Source organism: Oncorhynchus gorbuscha, linkage group LG06 (genome assembly GCF_021184085.1).
Source record: "Oncorhynchus gorbuscha isolate QuinsamMale2020 ecotype Even-year linkage group LG06, OgorEven_v1.0, whole genome shotgun sequence".
Taxonomy (NCBI): Eukaryota; Metazoa; Chordata; class Actinopteri; order Salmoniformes; family Salmonidae; genus Oncorhynchus; species Oncorhynchus gorbuscha.
This window is the reverse complement of record NC_060178.1, coordinates 16,507,701-16,528,254: the sequence shown is the minus strand read 5'-3', so window position 1 is coordinate 16,528,254 and position 20,554 is coordinate 16,507,701. Positions and strand designations below refer to the sequence as shown.

The following is a 20,554-nucleotide window of genomic DNA, read 5'->3' as shown; positions in this document are numbered from 1 at the left end:
CTTTTTCTATTCAATATATATATCTATCCAGATTTCTCAATTTTTCATCTACTCAGGTTGAATTCTACACTGTAATTGACAATAAAACCAAAGCACTTGTCAATAAATCACATCAAATCTGTAGTAGGCAAAAAACGCAAAGAAGATCTATTACACAGATGATCCATATCTGAATTGATTACCATGATCAGCCAACAGGTTTCTTATTTCTCTCATACCTGCAGTTGTGTGTGCTACGGTGAGGCAGTAGAGGGCGTCATATCCATGCTAGTCCACTGCTGTCTTGCTCTCGCTACAGCGGAGATGTCACAAGATACAACACCAACCTATGGTGTCATAAGACACAAGAAAACATAGCTTTTTCATCATGAATACAAGAAAACATCATGAATACTCAACTACCCTGGTCAACACACTATGCATGCTGATTTTTGTGTGAGAAATACTAACAATCCAAATAATGAAATAGTTATTTACTAATAGATTATAAATAGTTTATTAATGCGTAGTCATGAAAGTTGTTATAACATGTTACACTATATTCATTCTTCATGTTTCCTATAAAATTACTGTTTATATTTTTGTATTAGTATTAGTATTGAACAATTGATTAAATCCTAGCCTAAATATGTTTGTAATCAGTTTCCATGCACAAGATGGCCAAACAATAAAGAGATGCTACCAATTGTAGGAGTCATAATTACAGCAGGATTTGGCAGAGAGAAAAAGAGAGAGGGAGAGAGAACATGCACAGAGCATGCACCTTTTTTTTGGTTTGTGTGACACGTTCTAAGAAATTAAGTCCTAAGATTAAAGTCCTTCAGTCGTTACATTTTCTTTTTTTTACAACTAGCTTCTAATTGCCATCTGCTATTGAATAACATTGAACAGTGTGCTACTCATACCCAAATCAAGTAGGCAACTGCATAAGTCGTATTCTCTTTTTATTCATCACAAAACTCTAAAAGACATGCAAGCAAAATAAAAATGCTATTCCAGTTGTAAAGGTTCAAATATTTATTTAATATTCAGTCATATATACTTAAGTACATTTCTTCATACAGCAAGTGTTCTTCAAAATATGTTCAAGTTGCTGTGAAAAGGGAAATGATCTCAGTCGACAACATGGTCATACAAATCCATATCTGACTTAACCACAAAACTACTTTATATATCTAACATCTAAATACAAAATGCAGCCATGGCTGACAACAACTGACTTATTATTAGGACATAGAGAAAGGCAAGTGAAATGGGACTGAGTCGTGCCACAGATATTATGCGGCCTCAAACATCTTCTTTCTGCCGTCCATGCCTGCCTTGTCATCAATGTTCTTACGCCAGTCACCAACTGCATCTTTGTCCTGTAAGGGTAGAGTGGGTGTTACAGCAGAGAGATCAGGTCAAGAGAGAATCTAAGCTATTTGTTTAGGTTATTTAAAATTTGAGCTTTAAGCGTTTTGTAAAAAGGAAAGAAAGTACATTCATAGTGATATTCGTCAATATGGATATACTCCAGAATGTTATGAAGAGTGGTCAGATGAATTGCAATTAATTTCAAAGTCCCTCTTTGCCATGCAAATGAACTGAAACCCCCAAAAACATTTCCACTGCATTTCAGCACTGCAACAAAAAGACCAGCTGACATCATGTCAGTGATTATCTAGTTAACACAGGTGTGAGTGCTGATTGAGTTTGAATGACAGACTGGAAGCTTAAAAAGGAGGCTGGTGTTTGGAATCATTGTTCTTCCTCTGTCAACCATGGTTATCTGCAAGGAAACAAGTGCTGTCATCATTACATTGCAGAAAAAGGGCTTCACAGGCAAGGATATTGCTGCCAGTATGATTGCACCTAAATCAAACATTTATCGGATCATCAAGAACTTCAAGGAGAGCTGTTCAATTGTTGCGAAGAAGGCTTCAGGGTGCCCAAGAAAGTACAGAAAGCGCCAGGACCGTCTCCTAAAGTTGATTCAGCTGCGGGATCGGGCCTCCACCAGTACAGAGCTTGCTCAGGAATGGCAGCAGGCAGGTGTGAGTGCATCTGCACGCAGTGAGGCGAAAACGTTTGGAGGATGGCCTGGTGTCTAGAAGGGCAGCAAAGAAGCCCCTTCTCTCCAGGAAAAACATCAGGGACAGACTGATATTCTGCAAAAGGTACAGGGATTGGACTGCTGAGGACTGGGGTAAAGTAATTTTCTCTGATGAATCCCAATTTCCGATTGTTTGAGGCATCCGGAAAAAAAGCTTGTCCGGAGAAGACAAGGTGAGCACTACCATCAGTCCTGTGTCATGCCAACAGTAAAGCCTCCTGAAACCATTCATGTGTGGGGTTGCTTCTCAGCCAAGGGAGTGGGCTCACTAAACAATTTTGCCTAAGAACACAGCCATGAGTAAAGAACGGTACCAACACATCCTCCGAGAGCAACTTCTCACAACCATCCAGGAACAGTTTGGTGACGAACAATGCCTTTTCCAGAATGATGGAGCACCTTGCCGTAAGGCAAAAGTGATAACTAAGTGACTCGGGGAACAAAATATTGATATTTAGGGTCCATGGCCAGGAAACTCCCCAGACCTTAATCCCATTGAGAACTTGTGGTCAATCCTCGAGGCAGGTGGACAAACAAACAAAAAACAAATTCTGACAAGATCCAAGCATTGATTATGCAAGAATGGGCTGCCATCAGTCAGGATGTTGCCAGAAGTTAATTGACAGCATGCCAGGGCGGATTGCAGAGGTATTGAAGAAGAAAGGTCAACACTGCAAATATTGACTCTTTGCATCAACTTCATGTAATTGTCAATAAAAGCCTTTAACACTTATGAAATGCTTGTAATTGTACTTCAGTATTTCATAGTAACATCCGACAAAAATATCTAGACACTGAAGCAGCAAACGTTGTGGAAACTAATATTGGTGTCATTCGCCAAACTTTTGGCCACGACTGTATGTAGGCACTTACATAGCCTCGTGAAGTGTCAAATCAAATTTATTCATAAAGCCCTTCTTACATCAGCTGATATCTCAAAGTGCTGTACAGAAACCCAGCCTAAAACCCCTAAAAATACTTTAAAGAACTACCTAAGTCGTTTTTGGGGGGGTTCTGTACATTACTCCACTATCTATATTTTTGACAACTTTTACTTCACTACATTCCTGAAGAAAATAATGTACTTTTTACTCCATACATTTTTTGCTGACACCCAAAAGTACTCGTTACATTTGGAATGCTCAGCAGGACAGAAAATGTTTCAATTCACACACTCATTAAGAGAACATCCCTGGTTATCCCTACTGCCTCTGGTCTGTCGGACTCACTAAACACAAATGCTTCATTTGTAAAATATGTCTGAGTGTTGTAGTGTGCCCCAGGATATCCGTAAATTTAAAAAAACAAGAACATTTTGCCGTTTATTTTGTAAATATATGAGGAACTTTTAATTATTTATACTTAGATTTTTACTTTTGATACTTGAGTATATTTTAAACCAAATACTTCTAGACCTTTACTCAAGTTGAATTTTACTGGGTGACTTTCACTTTTACTTGAGTCATTTTCTATTAAGGTATCTTTACTTTTACTCAAGTTTGACAATTGGGTACTTTTCCCACTACTGATATTTGATCAACTCCCAATATTGAGCGAAAAGCATTGTTTTACAAAGTATCTTTGAGGGATAGGTTATTGGCAAGAGTGCATCTGCCATCACCGCTGAGCACACATACAGTGCCTTTGGAAAGTATTCAGACCCTTTGACTTCTTCCACATTTTGTTACATTACAGCTTATTCTAAAATAGATTAAACAAACAAATAAAATCCTCAGCAATCTACACACAATACCCCATAAGGACAAAGCAAAAACAGATTTTAAAAATATTTTTAAATGTATAAAAATAAAAATAAAAATACCTTATTTACATAATTATTTAGACCCTTTGCCAGACCAAAATTGGGCTCAGGTGCATCCTGTTTCCATTGATCATCCTTGAGATGTTGCAACAGCTTGATTGGAGTCCACCTGTGGTAAATTCAATTGATTGGACATGATTTGGAAAGGCACACCTGTCTATAAAAGGTCCATCAGTTGACAGTGAATGTCAGAGCAAAAACCAAGCCATGAGGTCGAAGGAATTGTCCATAGAGCTCCGAGACAGGATTGTGTCTAGGCACAGATCTGGGGAAGGGTACCAAAAAATGTCTGCAGCATTGAAGGTCCCCAAGAACACATTGGCATCCATCATTCTTAAATGGAAGAAATTCGTAACCACCAAGACTCTTTGTTGAGCTGGCTGCCCGGCCAAACTGAGCAATCAGGGGAGAAGGGCCTTGGTCAGGAAGGTGACCAAAATCCAGATGGTCTCTCTGACAGAGTTGTAGAGTTCCTCTGTGTAGATGGGAGAACCTTCCAGAAGGACAACCATCTCTGCAGCACTCCACCAATCAGGCCTTTATGGTAGAGTGGCCAGACGGAAGCCACTCTTCAGTAAAAGGCACTTTTCACACCACTTGAAGTTTGCCAAAAGGCACCTAAAGACTCTCGAAACATGAGAAACAAGATTCTCTGGTCAGAAGAAACCAAGATTGAACTCTTTGGCCTGAATGCCAAGCGTCACTTTTGGAGTAAATCTGGCACCAACTCTACAGTGAAGCATGGTGGTGGCAGAATCCTGCTGTGGGGATATTTTTAAGCGGCAGGGACAGAGAGACTTTTTATAGTCCCGTACCCCTTTAAACATTCAACCTCCAGCTGCGTACCCCCTCTAGCACAAGGGTTTGCGCACTCTCAAATGCCGTTTTTTTGGCATCGTTGTAAGCCTGCCACACACACAATACAATATTTATTAAACATTTGTCACAATATAACAAATAGCAAAATAGTAATAATCAATCATTTTGCTCTTTATTTAGCCATCTTACATATAAAACCTTATTTGTTCATCAAAAAAATGGTGAATAACTCACTACAGGTTAATGAGAAGGGCGTGCTTGAAAGGATGCACATAACTCTGCAATGTTGGGTTGTATTGGAGAGAGTCTCAGTCTTTTTCCACACACAGTCTGTGCCTGTATTTAGTTGTCATGCTAGTGGGGGCAAAGAATCCACTCTCACATAGGTACGTGGTTGCAAAGGGCATCAGTGTCTTAACAGAGCGATTTGCCAAGGCAGGATACTCTGAGCGCAGCTCAATCCAAAATCTGGCAGTGGCTTCTGATTAAATTACATTTTCACAGAACCGCTTGTTGCAATTTCGATGAGACCCTCTTCTTCAGATATCAGTAAGTGGACTGGAGGCAGGGCAAGAAAGGGACAACGAATCCAGTTGTTTGTGTCATACGTTTCGAGAAAGTACCTGAGTAATTGCGCACCCAACTCACTCAGGTGCTTTGCTATATCACATTTGACCTTGTCCGTATGCTTGAGTTAATTTGCACACAAAAAAATCATACAATGATGGAAAGACCTGTGTGTTGTCCTTGTTAATGCAGACAGAGATGAGCTCCAACTTCTTAATCATAGCCTGAATTTTGTCCCGTACATTGAATATAGTTGCAGAGAGTCCCAGTAATCCTAGATTCAGATCATTCAGGTGAGAAACAACATCACCCAGATAGGCCAGTCATGTGAGAAACTCATCACCATGCAAGCGGTCAGACAAATGAAAATTATGGTCAGTGAAGAAAACTTTAAGATCGTTTCTCAATTCAAGAAACGTGTCAGTACTTTGCCCCTTGATAACCAGCTCACTTTTGTATGTTGCAAAAGCGTTACATGGTCGCTGCCCATATCATTGCATAGTGCAGAAAATACCCAAGTGCAGTGTACCCAAGTGGGGTCAGGAGCAACTGCTTGCACTCACATTACCACTATGTCTCCCTGTCCTGGCTCTTGCACCAATCAGTACAGATACCAACACATCTTGACCACCAAAGTCCATTTGATATCACAAAGCTGTCCAGTACTTTAAAAATATCCTCTCGTGTTGTCCTGGTTTCCAGAAGAGGATGTCTTCCTTAATGACCCCCATAAACGTAACTGATATTTACCAGGAACGGTGCCAGGCCCGCCACGTCTGTTGACTCATCCAGCTGTAACGCACAGAATTCATTGGCTTGTATGCGAAGCAGTAATTGTTTCAACACATCTCCTGCCATGTCACTGATGCGTCGTGAAACAGTGTTGTTTGATGAAGACATTGTCTGTATAGTTTTTTGGGGCCTTTTCCCCCAGCACTGTCCCAGCCATATCCATGGCAGCAGGAAGAAGAATTAAGTCCTCCACAATAGCATGGGGCTTGCCTGTTCTAGTCACTCGGTAGCTCATCATATAAGACACTTCTAGCCTGTTCTTATTAATGGAACTATTGCTTTTATACATGCCTTACTACTCGAAAGTCGTCTTAATTCTCGCTCAAAAAACTCCTGTGGCTTATTTTTCAAATTGTCATGTTTTGTTTCTAAATGTCTGCACAAGAATGAAGGATTGTGAGATAGTACTTTTGCACATATAACACACTGTGGCTGAGGAAAGGCACTACTCCCAATATAAGTGAACCCCAAATAAACGTAGTTCTTATCATATTTGCTCCTCTTCGATGGTCCAACGTCCCTGTCTGTTGTTCGGTGCTTTCCCGGGTAAGGGGGCAGTAGCTCTTCAGCTGCATCAGATTCACAACTGTCAGTGTCCATGCTAGCTGGGCTAACAACAAATGTAGAATTACTGATGCTAGCATTGGATAAATTGAACAACTTGTGTCATCGACAGGTGTAGGTGTAGTACTACTGGTTGTAGCAGTACTACCAGGAGAGCTGGTATGTGTCTCTATGGACGCAGGCCTTACTTTTTTTAACCATTTATCAATTTTCGAACAAACAGAATGAGCAACAGCTACATTTGACTACATAGGGACTGTTAGTGGAATTCCAGCAAGAGAGTAACGGTTAATGTGATTGGATGTTAATTATTTGACTAGACTACCTGTATTTGACATTGTGTTGTTATTACGCTGAACACTAGATGGTTTCATTTCATTTTTGCCAGTGAAACTAGGCTACTCAGGCGAGAAAAAAACTCACCCAAATGTATAGCCCCATTGGAAGATATAAATGTGAAGGGAAAAATATATATATATATATATATATATATATATAATATATATATATATATATATATATATATATATATATATATATATATATATATATATATATATTTAGATTTTTTAAAATGTTTTATTTGACCTACCCTCGACGACATTTCGCGTAGCCCAGTTTGGGAATACTTGGCCTTGGCTATTGGTGGATTCAAGACTAGGTTGTTTCTATTGATCTCAGTTTTTCAGGGTCAGAGTACCCTGTCATTACGGTTGTTTCAGGGTCAGAGTACCCTGTCATTACGGTTGTTTCAGGGTCAGAGTACCCTGTATGTCATGTTTGTCATTTATTATCATGTCTTGTCCCTGTGCTCCCCATGCTATTCGTTTCCCTCTGCTGGTCTTATTTGGTTCTTTCCCTCCTATCCCTCTCTCTCCCCCTCCCTCTCTCACTCTCTCGCTCTCTCTTCTCTCTATCGTTCCGTTCCTGCTCCCAGCTGTTCCTATTCCCCTAATCATCATTTAGTCTTCCCACACCTGTTCCCGATCCTTTCCCCTGATTAGAGTCCCTATTTATTCCTTTGTGATCCGTTCCTGTGCCGTCGGTTCCTTGTATTGATTTCACCATGCTGTGATTGCGTTTCGCCCTGTCCTGTCGTGTTTTTGCCGTGATTGTGTATCACCCTGTCCTGTCGTGTTTTGTGCCTTCATCAGACGCTGCGTGTGAGCAGGTGTCTCAGTCGACTACGGCCTGCGCCTACCCGAAGCGACCTGCAGTCTGTGGCCGCTTCTCCAGTTGTTTTCCCCTCTACAATCTAGAGGATGTCAGTTATTCCGTTTTGAACATTATTAAACTCTGTTTCTGTTAAGTCGCTTTTGGGTCCTCTTTTACCTGCATGACAGAAGGAACCGACCAAGGAATGGACCCAGCGACTTCAGACGCTCGTTACACTGCCGTCAAGATCCAAGGAGCCATGCTCGGCAGACACGAGCAGGAATTGTCCGCTGCTCGCCATGCCGTGGAGAACCTGGCCGCTCAGGTTTCCGACCTCTCTGGACAGTTCCAGAGTCTACGTCTCGTGCCACCTGTTACTTCCTGGCCTGCCGAGCCTCCAGAACCTAGGGTTAATAACCCACCTTGCTACTCCGGGCAGCCCACTGAGTGCCGCTCCTTTCTCACGCAGTGTGAGATTGTGTTCTCTCTCCAACCCAACACATACTCTAGAGAGAGAGCTCGGGTTGCTTACGTCATTTCACTCCTTACTGGCCGGGCTCGAGAATGGGGCACAGCTATCTGGGAGGCAAGGGCTGATTGCTCTATCAAATTCCAGAACTTTAAAGAGGAGATGATTCGGGTTTTTGACCGTTCAGTTTTGGTGGGGAGGCTTCTAGGGCCCTGGCTTCCTTATGCCAAGGTGAACGGTCCATAACGGATTATTCCATTGAGTTTCGCACTCTTGCTGCCTCTAGTGAGTGGAACGAGCCGGCGCTGCTCGCTCGTTTTCTGGAGGGACTCCACGCAGTGGTTAAGGATGAGATTCTCTCCCGGGAGGTTCCTTCAGATGTGGACTCTTTGATTGCTCTCGCCATCCGCATAGAACGACGGGTAGATCTTCGTCACCGGGCTCGTGGAAGAGAGCTCGCATCAACGGTGTTTCCCTGCTCCGCATCGCAACCATCTCCCTCCTCTGGCTTTGAGACTGAGCCCATGCAGCTGGGAGGGATTCGCATCTCGAATAAGGAGAGGGAACGGAGGATCACCAACCGCCTGTGCCTCTATTGCGGAGTTGCTGGACATTTTGTTAATTCATGTCCAGTAAGAGGCCAGAGCCCATCAGTAAGCGGAGGGCTACTGGTGAGCGCTACTACTCAGTCCTCTTCATCTAGATCTTGTACTACTATGTCGGTCCATCTACGCTGGACCGGTTCGGGTGCTACATGCAGTGCCTTGATTGACTCTGGGGCTGAGGGTTGTTTCATGGACGAAGCATGGGTTCGGAAACATAACATTCCTTTCAGACCGTTAGACAAGCCTACGCCCATGTTTGCCTTAGATGGTAGTCATCTTCCCAGTATCAAATTTGAGACACTACCTTTAACTCTCACAGTATCTGGTAACCACAGTGAGACTATTTCTTTTTTGATTTTCCGTTCACCGTTTACACCTGTTGTTTTGGGTCATCCCTGGCTAGTATGTCATAATCCTTCTATTAATTGGTCTAGTAATTCTATCCTATCCTGGAACGTTTCTTGTCATGTGAAGTGTTTAATGTCTGCCATCCCTCCCGTTTCTTCTCTCCCTACTTCTCAGGAGGAACCTGGCGATTTGACAGGAGTGCCGGAGGAATATCATGATCTGCGCACGGTCTTCAGTCGGTCCCGAGCCAACTCCCTTCCTCCTCACCGGTCGTATGATTGTAGTATTGATCTCCTTCCAGGGACCACGCCTCCTCGAGGTAGACTATACTCTCTGTCGGCTCCCGAACGTAAGGCTCTCGAGGATTATTTGTCTGTGTCTCTTGACGCCGGTACCATAGTGCCTTCTTCTTCTCCGGCCGGGGCGGGGTTCTTTTTGTTAAGAAGAAGGACGGTACTCTGCGCCCCTGCGTGGATTATCGAGGGCTGAATGACATAACGGTTAAGAATCGTTATCCGCTTCCCCTTATGTCATCAGCCTTCGAGATTCTGCAGGGAGCCAGGTGCTTTACTAAGTTGGACCTTCGTAACGCTTACCATCTCGTGCGCATCAGAGAGGGGGACGAGTGGAAAACGGCGTTTAACACTCCGTTAGGGCATTTTGAGTACCGGGTTCTGCCGTTCGGTCTCGCCAATGCGCCAGCTGTTTTTCAGGCATTAGTTAATGATGTTCTGAGAGACATGCTGAACATTTTTGTTTTTGTCTATCTTGACGATATCCTGATTTTTTCTCCGTCACTCGAGATTCATGTTCAGCACGTTCGACGTGTTCTACAGCGCCTTTTAGAGAATTGTCTCTACGTAAAGGCTGAGAAGTGCTCTTTTCATGTCTCCTCCGTTACTTTTCTCGGTTCCGTTATTTCCGCTGAAGGCATTCAGATGGATTCCGCTAAGGTCCAAGCTGTCAGTGATTGGCCCGTTCCAAGGTCACGTGTCGAGTTGCAGCGCTTTTTAGGTTTCGCTAATTTCTATCGGCGTTTCATTCGTAATTTCGGTCAAGTTGCTGCCCCTCTCACAGCTCTTACTTCTGTCAAGACGTGTTTTAAGTGGTCCGGTTCCGCCCAGGGAGCTTTTGATCTTCTAAAAGAACGTTTTACGTCCGCTCCTATCCTCGTTACTCCTGACGTCACTAGACAATTTATTGTCGAGGTTGACGCTTCAGAGGTAGGCGTGGGAGCCATTCTATCCCAGCGCTTCCAGTCTGACGATAAGGTTCATCCTTGCGCTTATTTTTCTCATCGCCTGTCGCCATCTGAGCGCAACTATGATGTGGGTAACCGTGAACTGCTCGCCATCCGCTTAGCCCTAGGCGAATGGCGACAGTGGTTGGAGGGGGCGACCGTTCCTTTTGTCGTTTGGACAGACCATAAGAACCTTGAGTACATCCGTTCTGCCAAACGACTTAATGCCCGTCAAGCTCGTTGGGCGTTGTTTTTCGCTCGTTTCGAGTTTGTGATTTCTTACCGTCCGGGTAGCAAGAACACCAAGCCTGATGCCTTATCCCGTCTGTTTAGTTCTTCTGTGGCTTCTACTGATCTCGAGGGGATTCTTCCTTATGGGCGTGTTGTCGGGTTGACAGTCTGGGGAATTGAAAGACAGGTTAAGCAAGCACTCACGCACACTGCGTCGCCGCGCGCTTGTCCTAGTAACCTCCTTTTCGTTCCTGTTTCCACTCGTCTGGCTGTTCTTCAGTGGGCTCACTCTGCCAAGTTAGCTGGTCATCCCGGTGTTCGAGGCACTCTTGCGTCTATTCGCCAGCGCTTTTGGTGGCCGACTCAGGAGCGTGACACGCGCCGTTTCGTGGCTGCGTGTTCAGACTGCGCGCAGAAGAAGTCTGGTAATTTTTTTCTGCTTCTGCTCCTGGTCTTGCTGGGTCTCAGTCTGTTCCCTGCCATCGCATCTCTCCTGTTCTTGTCCCTGCCCTTGCTGTGTCTCAGTCTGTCCCTAGTTCTCATTTTTTTTTTAGAGTAGTACCCTAGTTTCCCTTTTTATCGTTTTTCGTTACGGTCCTGAGGAGAGGAGTTGGGTTCTTTCTCGGGACGTGCTGGACCGTTTGATCTATGATTTCCTCCATTGCTGCCAGTGTTCCTCCTCGAGAGCGCCAGGAGGCGCTCGGTGAGTGGGGGTACTGTCATGTTTGTCATTTATTATCATGTCTTGTCCCTGTGCTCCCCATGCTATTCGTTTCCCTCTGCTGGTCTTATTTGGTTCTTTCCCTCCTATCCCCTCTCTCCCCCTCCCTCTCTCACTCTCTCGCTCTCTCTTCTCTCTATCGTTCCGTTCCTGCTCCCAGCTGTTCCTATTCCCCTAATCATCATTTAGTCTTCCCACACCTGTTCCCGATCCTTTCCCCTGATTAGAGTCCCTATTTATTCCTTTGTGATCCGTTCCTGTGCCGTCGGTTCCTTGTATTGATTTCACCATGCTGTGATTGCGTTTCGCCCTGTCCTGTCGTGTTTTTGCCGTGATTGTGTATCACCCTGTCCTGTCGTGTTTTGTGCCTTCATCAGACGCTGCGTGTGAGCAGGTGTCTCAGTCGACTACGGCCTGCGCCTACCCGAAGCGACCTGCAGTCTGTGGCCGCTTCTCCAGTTGTTTTCCCCTCTACAATCTAGAGGATGTCAGTTATTCCGTTTTGAACATTATTAAACTCTGTTTCTGTTAAGTCGCTTTTGGGTCCTCTTTTACCTGCATGACACTGTAGTTATGTTTATTTCAGAGTCAGAGGACCCTGTCATTATGGTTATTTGTTTGGTATTAAATAATATTTTGAAAATGTCTCCCTTCATGTAAAATTATGTAGAATTGCATGAAATGCTTTTTGCTAAATTATAGAATGTCTTCTGTTTCTCTCTTCTGCACCACTATACGCAAATTCGATGATAGAGACAGGCAACGTTTTATTATAAAGGTGACCCCCCTTCCCCCAACTCAAAACATCTTACATCTTCCCATGGGTATTCACTGATATCCTTCCATAGTATTATACCAATTCTCTGCTTTGTAGATTTCCACACAAATACCCACCTCCTCTTTGACTTCCTTCTTCACTTCTTTCAGGTTGGCTCTGAAATGCATAGACACCTTGTGCTTGGAGCCCAGCAGTGCCTGGAGCATGGAGTCAGCAGACAATCCTTGGAACTCAATCACTTTAATCCTCAAATCCTCAATCTGTGAAGAGAGGAAGTCAGGCAAAAGACTAGATCTGCACTCTTAACAAGAGAGAAAATCAACAAACATAATCAACCTCAAATGGCTACAATAGGCTTTCATTTGACAGATTATGTCATGCAGGTGAAAGAGGACCCAAAAGCGACTTGGCGAAAACAGAGTCTTTAATCCAGTAAAGTAAATACAAACAAAAAACACAACTTTCACTCGAAATGACGAGGACAAACTGGAGACTCGATCTTGAACAGCAGGTGAACAGCAGGTTGCCTCGGGAAGGCACTTGAACCAGACAGACTCAGACACCTGCTCACCACGCAGCATCTGAGGAAAACACGACACGACAGGGCGATACATAAACACAGCACGGTGAATTCTAGACAAGGAACCGACAGGACAGGAACGGAACACAAAGGAAGAAATAGGGACTCTAATCAGGGGAAAGGATCGGGAACAGGTGTGGGAAGACTAAATGATTGATTAGGGGAATAGGAACAGCTGGGAGCAGGAACGGAACGATAGAGAGAAGAGAGAGCGAGAGAGTGAGAGAGGGAGGGGAGAGAGAGGGATAGAAAGAGGGAAAGAACCTAATAAGACCAGCAGAGGGAAACGAATAGAATGGGAAGCACAGGGACAAGACAAGATAATAAATGACAAAACATGACAGTACCCCCCACTCACCGAGCGCCTCCTGGCGCACTCGAGGAGGAATCCTGGCGGCAACGGAGGAAATCATCAATGAGTGAACGGTCCAGCACGTCCCGAGACGGAACCCAACTCCTCTCCTCAGGACCGTAACCCTCCCAATCCACTAAGTATTGGTGACCCCGTCCCCGAGAACGCATGTCCATGATCTTATGTACCTTGTAAATAGGTGCGCTCTCGACAAGGACGGGAGGGGGAGGGAAGACGAACGGGGGTGCGAAGAAAGGGCTTAACACAGGAGACATGGAAGACAGGATGGACGCGACGAAGATGTCGCGGAAGAAGCAGTCGCACAGCGACAGGATTGACGACCTGGGAGACACGGAACGGACCAATGAACCGCGGAGTCAACTTACGAGAAGCTGTCGTAAGAGGAAGGTTGCGAGTGGAAAGCCACACTCTCTGGCCGCAACAATACCTTGGACTCTTAATCCTGCGTTTATTGGCGGCTCTCACAGTCTGTGCCCTGTAACGGCAAAGTGCAGACCTCACCCTCCTCCAGGTGCGCTCACAACGTTGGACAAACGCTTGAGCGGAGGGAACGCTGGACTCGGCAAGCTGGGATGAGAACAGAGGAGGCTGGTAACCCAGACTACTCTGAAACGGAGATAACCCGGTAGCAGACGAAGGAAGCGAATTGTGAGCGTATTCTGCCCAGGGGAGCTGTTCTGCCCAAGACGCAGGGTTTCTGAAAGAAAGGCTGCGTAGTATGCGACCAATCGTCTGATTGGCCCTCTCTGCTTGACCGTTAGACTGGGGATGAAACCCGGAAGAGAGACTGACGGACGCACCAATCAAACGACAGAACTCCCTCCAAAACTGTGACGTGAATTGCGGGCCTCTGTCTGAAACGGCGTCTAACGGGAGGCCATGAATTCTGAATACATTCTCGATAATGATTTGTGCCGTCTCCTTAGCGGAAGGAAGTTTAGCGAGGGGAATGAAATGTGCCGCCTTAGAGAACCTATCGACAACCGTAAGAATCACAGTCTTCCCCGCAGACAAAGGCAGACCGGTAATGAAGTCTAGGGCGATGTGAGACCATGGTCGAGAAGGAATGGGGAGCGGTCTGAGACGACCGGCAGGAGGAGAGTTACCCGACTTAGTCTGCGCGCAGTCCGAACAAGCAGCCACGAAACGGCGCGTGTCACGCTCCTGAGTCGGCCACCAAAAGCGCTGGCGAATAGACGCAAGAGTGCCTCGAACACCGGGATGACCAGCTAACTTGGCAGAGTGAGCCCACTGAAGAACAGCCAGACGAGTGGAAACAGGAACGAAAAGGAGGTTACTAGGACAAGCGCGCGGCGACGCAGTGTGCGTGAGTGCTTGCTTAACCTGTCTTTCAATTCCCCAGACTGTTAACCCGACAACACGCCCATAAGGAAGAATCCCCTCGGGATCAGTAGAAGCCACAGAAGAACTAAACAGACGGGATAAGGCATCAGGCTTGGTGTTCTTGCTACCCGGACGGTAAGAAATCACAAACTCGAAACGAGCGAAAAACAACGCCCAACGAGCTTGACGGGCATTAAGTCGTTTGGCAGAACGGATGTACTCAAGGTTCTTATGGTCTGTCCAAACGACAAAAGGAACGGTCGCCCCCTCCAACCACTGTCGCCATTCGCCTAGGGCTAAGCGGATGGCGAGCAGTTCACGGTTACCCACATCATAGTTGCGCTCAGATGGCGACAGGCGATGAGAAAAATAAGCGCAAGGATGAACCTTATCGTCAGACTGGAAGCGCTGGGATAGAATGGCTCCCACGCCTACCTCTGAAGCGTCAACCTCGACAATGAATTGTCTAGTGACGTCAGGAGTAACGAGGATAGGAGCGGACGTAAAACGTTCTTTTAGAAGATCAAAAGCTCCCTGGGCGGAACCGGACCACTTAAAACACGTCTTGACAGAAGTAAGAGCTGTGAGAGGGGCAGCAACTTGACCGAAATTACGAATGAAACGCCGATAGAAATTAGCGAAACCTAAAAAGCGCTGCAACTCGACACGTGACCTTGGAACGGGCCAATCACTGACAGCTTGGACCTTAGCGGAATCCATCTGAATGCCTTCAGCGGAAATAACGGAACCGAGAAAAGTAACGGAGGAGACATGAAAAGAGCACTTCTCAGACTTTACGTAGAGACAATTCTCTAAAAGGCGCTGTAGAACACGTCGAACGTGCTGAACATGAATCTCGAGTGACGGAGAAAAAATCAGGATATCGTCAAGATAGACAAAAACAAAGATGTTCAGCATGTCTCTCAGAACATCATTAACTAATGCCTGAAAAACAGCTGGCGCATTGGCGAGACCAAACGGCAGAACCCGGTACTCAAAATGCCCTAACGGAGTGTTAAACGCCGTTTTCCACTCGTCCCCCTCTCTGATGCGCACGAGATGGTAAGCGTTACGAAGGTCCAACTTAGTAAAGCACCTGGCTCCCTGCAGAATCTCGAAGGCTGATGACATAAGGGGAAGCGGATAACGATTCTTAACCGTTATGTCATTCAGCCCTCGATAATCCACGCAGGGGCGCAGAGTACCGTCCTTCTTCTTAACAAAAAGAACCCCGCCCCGGCCGGAGAGGAAGAAGGCACTATGGTACCGGCGTCAAGAGACACAGACAAATAATCCTCGAGAGCCTTACGTTCGGGAGCCGACAGAGAGTATAGTCTACCCCGAGGAGGAGTGGTCCCCGGAAGGAGATCAATACTACAATCATACGACCGGTGAGGAGGAAGGGAGTTGGCTCGGGACCGACTGAAGACCGTGCGCAGATCATGATATTCCTCCGGCACTCCTGTCAAATCGCCAGGTTCCTCCTGAGAAGTAGGGACAGAAGAAACGGGAGGGATGGCAGACATTAAACACTTCACATGACAAGAAACGTTCCAGGATAGGATAGAATTACTAGACCAATTAATAGAAGGATTATGACATACTAGCCAGGGATGACCCAAAACAACAGGTGTAAACGGTGAACGAAAAATCAAAAAAGAAATAGTCTCACTGTGGTTACCAGATACTGTGAGGGTTAAAGGTAGTGTCTCAAATCTGATACTGGGAAGATGACTACCATCTAAGGCGAACATGGGCGTAGGCTTCTCTAACTCTCTGAAAGGAATGTCATGTTTCCGAACCCATGCTTCGTCCATGAAACAACCCTCAGCCCCAGAGTCTATCAAGGCACTACATGTAGCACCCGAACCGGTCCAGCGTAGATGGACCGACAAAGTAGTACAGGATCTTGATGGAGAGACTTGAGTAGTTGCGCTCACCTGTAGCCCTCCGCTTACAGATGAGCTCTGGCTTTTACTGGACATGAATTAACAAAATGTCCAGCAACTCCGCAATAGAGGCACAGGCGGTTGGTGATCCTCCGTTCCCTCTCCTTAGTCGAGATGCGAATCCCTCCCAGCTGCATGGGCTCAGACTCTGAGCCAGAGGAGGGAGATGGTTGCGATGCGGAGCAGGGAAACACCGTTGATGCGAGCTCTCTTCCACGAGCCCGGTGACGAAGATCTACCCGTCGTTCTATGCGGATGGCGAGAGCAATCAAAGAGTCCACATCTGAAGGAACCTCCCGGGAGAGAATCTCATCCTTAACCACTGCGTGGAGTCCCTCCAGAAAACGAGCGAGCAGCGCCGGCTCGTTCCACTCACTAGAGGCAGCAAGAGTGCGAAACTCAATAGAATAATCCGTTATGGACCGTTCACCTTGGCATAAGGAAGCCAGGGCCCTAGAAGCCTCCCTACCAAAAACTGAACGGTCAAAAACCCGAATCATCTCCTCTTTAAAGTTCTGGAACTTGTTAGAGCAATCAGCCCTTGCCTCCCAGATAGCTGTGCCCCATTCTCGAGCCCGGCCAGTAAGGAGTGAAATGACGTAAGCAACCCGAGCTCTCTCTCTAGAGTATGTGTTGGGTTGGAGAGAGAACACAATCTCACACTGCGTGAGAAAGGAGCGGCACTCAGTGGGCTGCCCGGAGTAGCAAGGTGGGTTATTAACCCTAGGTTCTGGAGGCTCGGCAGGCCAGGAAGTAACAGGTGGCACGAGACGTAGACTCTGGAACTGTCCAGAGAGGTCGGAAACCTGAGCGGCCAGGTTCTCCACGGCATGGCGAGCAGCAGACAATTCCTGCTCGTGTCTGCCGAGCATGGCTCCTTGGATCTCGACGGCAGTGTAACGAGCGTCTGAAGTCGCTGGGTCCATTCCTTGGTCGGTTCCTTCTGTCATGCAGGTGAAAGAGGACCCAAAAGCGACTTGGCGAAAACAGAGTCTTTAATCCAGTAAAGTAAATACAAACAAAAAACACAACTTTCACTCGAAATGACGAGGACAAACTGGAGACTCGATCTTGAACAGCAGGTGAACAGCAGGTTGCCTCGGGAAGGCACTTGAACCAGACAGACTCAGACACCTGCTCACCACGCAGCATCTGAGGAAAACACGACACGACAGGGCGATACATAAACACAGCACGGTGAATTCTAGACAAGGAACCGACAGGACAGGAACGGAACACAAAGGAAGAAATAGGGACTCTAATCAGGGGAAAGGATCGGGAACAGGTGTGGGAAGACTAAATGATTGATTAGGGGAATAGGAACAGCTGGGAGCAGGAACGGAACGATAGAGAGAAGAGAGAGCGAGAGAGTGAGAGAGGGAGGGGGAGAGAGAGGGATAGAAAGAGGGAAAGAACCTAATAAGACCAGCAGAGGGAAACGAATAGAATGGGAAGCACAGGGACAAGACAAGATAATAAATGACAAAACATGACAGATTAACTTTGGTTTCTGTACCTCTTTGTCACACTTGCCTCCTTTGCCTGCCAGGTCGTATCTCTCCTCATCTACTTTATCAATCTGGTGATGAATTGTCTTGCACAGTTCCTGCAGGAGGTTATTAACAAAAGGAACCTTGAACAACTAAAGATTGAAATGAAGAACTGAATGTAATAAAAACAACCCACCTGCACTGTGGCGCAACGAAAGTGAATTTCCTAACAGTGTTGATTGAACATGTAGTTTAAGCATTAGATACTGTACCTGCAGTTCTGCCAATGACCCAGGCATGTCAAATGTAGCGCAGTTCTCATCCATGTAAAAAAAAGTATCTTCCACTGCCTCTATGGCCTCTGCATCTAGCAAGCCCTTAGCAATCTGGAGCATCAAGCTCTGGAGAAGGAGAGAGAAGCAGGAATAGTGACACAACTGGATGAAGGTTAACAGTGGAATACACATCACAACACACAAAGACTTTCATTATAATGTAACATTATAACATATTGTGCTCAAGATAAAGTTTAATTACAAAAAAATTGAATTCAATTTTACTTGTGACAAATTACCTTCAGATGATGCTTGTGACTCAATGCCATTATTTTCCTAAAAGAGTTGATCAAATGATGTAAGAATTTCCTAGAAATGTTTACATTTCTGATTTTTTTAAATGGGACATGGGGCACTGGAGAGGTAAAGATGAGTTTCCAACCATTAATTTAAAAAAAGGCAATTTATTGATACTGTATACATGGATGTCTAAGTTCATGAAATATACAGCATAGAGTGAATGTTATATTTATTTTCCCACATTGAGCATATATAAAATATCCCATCTTATCCCACTTGCCCCGAATGGGAGGCTGTTCCATTGATGAACACCAATATAGTAGTGAAGTTAATATTATTCACACAGGGCAGACAAATATAGTCACTGATATCATAAGAACATATTGGAACTTACTCAGACATCTTGACCTCTTGTTTGTTTCAGACCCCTTTGGAAAGAAACGACAATACAACAATGTAATAAACTCAACACTAACCCTAACCCTAACTTGCAAATATTTAAGCACTCTTGACAACTTTTTTTTTCATTTGAATAGCATTTGAATACCAATAGCAATACTTTACCAAACAGAATTGACTTCGATGAATGAGAGGTAACATTGTGCTTCCTCATGTAACAGTTAAGAATGTGTCGTAAACTCACTCCACAGCTAGCTTGAAATGTCGCCAATGGTGCTATCAAATTGGATCCTTTTCTACAGCACAACTGGGTTTGGCGGTCACGTGTGTTTGCAACCAGAGGACCAGTAGTTCAAGCCCAGAAAGGGGACAGGGACAGCACTGTTAGCAGCACACTGATGCTAGTTTCACGCAAGAGGGTTGGGATAGTTATTTCCTTGCTGTGTTCAGGGAAAGGAGCTCATTTCTAAAATTGTGTCTAAGGAAGGAGCCAGCTGTCTTTTTGGGATTCTCTTCTGATACTGTCAGTTGTCATCAGCAGGTCAATTATAACCTAACACTTTCTCATGTGCCTCCATACCGTACTGTAGCACAGTACACCACTGAGACAGCCAAGGACGACGATTTGAAGGAGTTTCATCCCCAACATACAGAATAATAATGAAAAATAATAATAATTTAAAAAAATAATAATAAATAATGATTGGACAAAATGATGAAACATGCTACATGTACTTTACAATATTTGTAAGCATCTGCCAGTGACTGAGGATGTGGTCTTGAAGGACAGAGGTAATTATCTGTGATGTATGTGACAACCCAAGACATATTCGCATTCCAAATTAAAACGATTTCAAACTAATCTTTGAAGATCCAACAACAATCAAATTGGAAATGCTAGTAATTATAAAATCATTAAATCATTACATTTGTAAACAAAACCAAATGTACTTTGGCATGATGCACATGACAACTGACCAAATCAATTTAAATGTATGTCCACTGACGTCAAAGGAGACTGGCGAGTGAGTATAGCTTTCTGAATGAATTTCTCACGTAGGAGTATGGTTTAAAAATATCAAGTAGCTGGCAATGTTCCCAAGAATTTGCTACACCTCATTGAACAGCGATGTTTCCCAGAATTTGCTACACCTCATTGAACAGCGATGTTCGCCAGAATTTGCTACACCTCATTGAACAGCGATGTTCGCCAGAATTTGCTACACCTCATTGAACAGCGATGTTCGCCAGAATTTGCTACACCTCATTGAACAGCGATGTTCGCCAGAATTTGCTACACCTCATTGAACAGCGATGTTCGCCAGAATTTGCTACACCTCATTGAACAGCGATGTTCGTAGAATTTGCGACACCTCATTGAACAGCGATGTTCGCCAGAATTTGCGACACCTCATTGAACAGCGATGTTCGCCAGAATTTGCTACACCTCATTGAACAGCGATGTTCGCCAGAATTTGCCACGTCTGATTCGGTTACGTCAGTTACACAATTAGACACTACATTCCAGACTATATTGAACTCAAACAAACGTATTAAATAAGATAAACATGTTAACCCTGCACATTCTTATTTCTTGTGAGATTAATTTTATGACAATTTTATGACTAAAAGACAAGT

The 20,554-nt window shown here is 44.9% G+C and overlaps 1 protein-coding gene across 1 annotated transcript; it reads right to left on the bottom strand.

The window, feature by feature from the left end:
• Nucleotides 1–1,002: 1,002 nt before the first annotated feature.
• On the bottom strand, nt 1,003–18,919 carry LOC124037609 (troponin I, fast skeletal muscle-like). Its single transcript, XM_046352482.1, has 6 exons — nt 18,912–18,919; nt 18,517–18,553; nt 18,215–18,343; nt 17,969–18,058; nt 12,323–12,466; nt 1,003–1,364 (listed from the first exon to the last, which is right to left on the bottom strand). The coding sequence occupies exons 1-6, from the start codon at nt 18,917–18,919 to the stop codon at nt 1,278–1,280; spliced, it is 495 nt and encodes a 164-aa protein (XP_046208438.1). The 3' UTR covers nt 1,003–1,277.
• Between the last annotated feature and the right edge of the window lie 1,635 nt (nt 18,920–20,554).

Bases quoted from the DNA above. Each gene is read 5' to 3' on its own strand.
- LOC124037609 (XM_046352482.1), bottom strand. The intron at 18,059-18,214 runs GTACAGTATCTA...AACCTCCTGCAG, and splicing joins GGTCATTGGCAGAACTGCAG to GAACTGTGCAAGACAATTCA. The intron at 1,365-12,322 runs GTGGGTATTTGT...CTACCCTTACAG, and splicing joins AGAAGGAAGTCAAAGAGGAG to GACAAAGATGCAGTTGGTGA.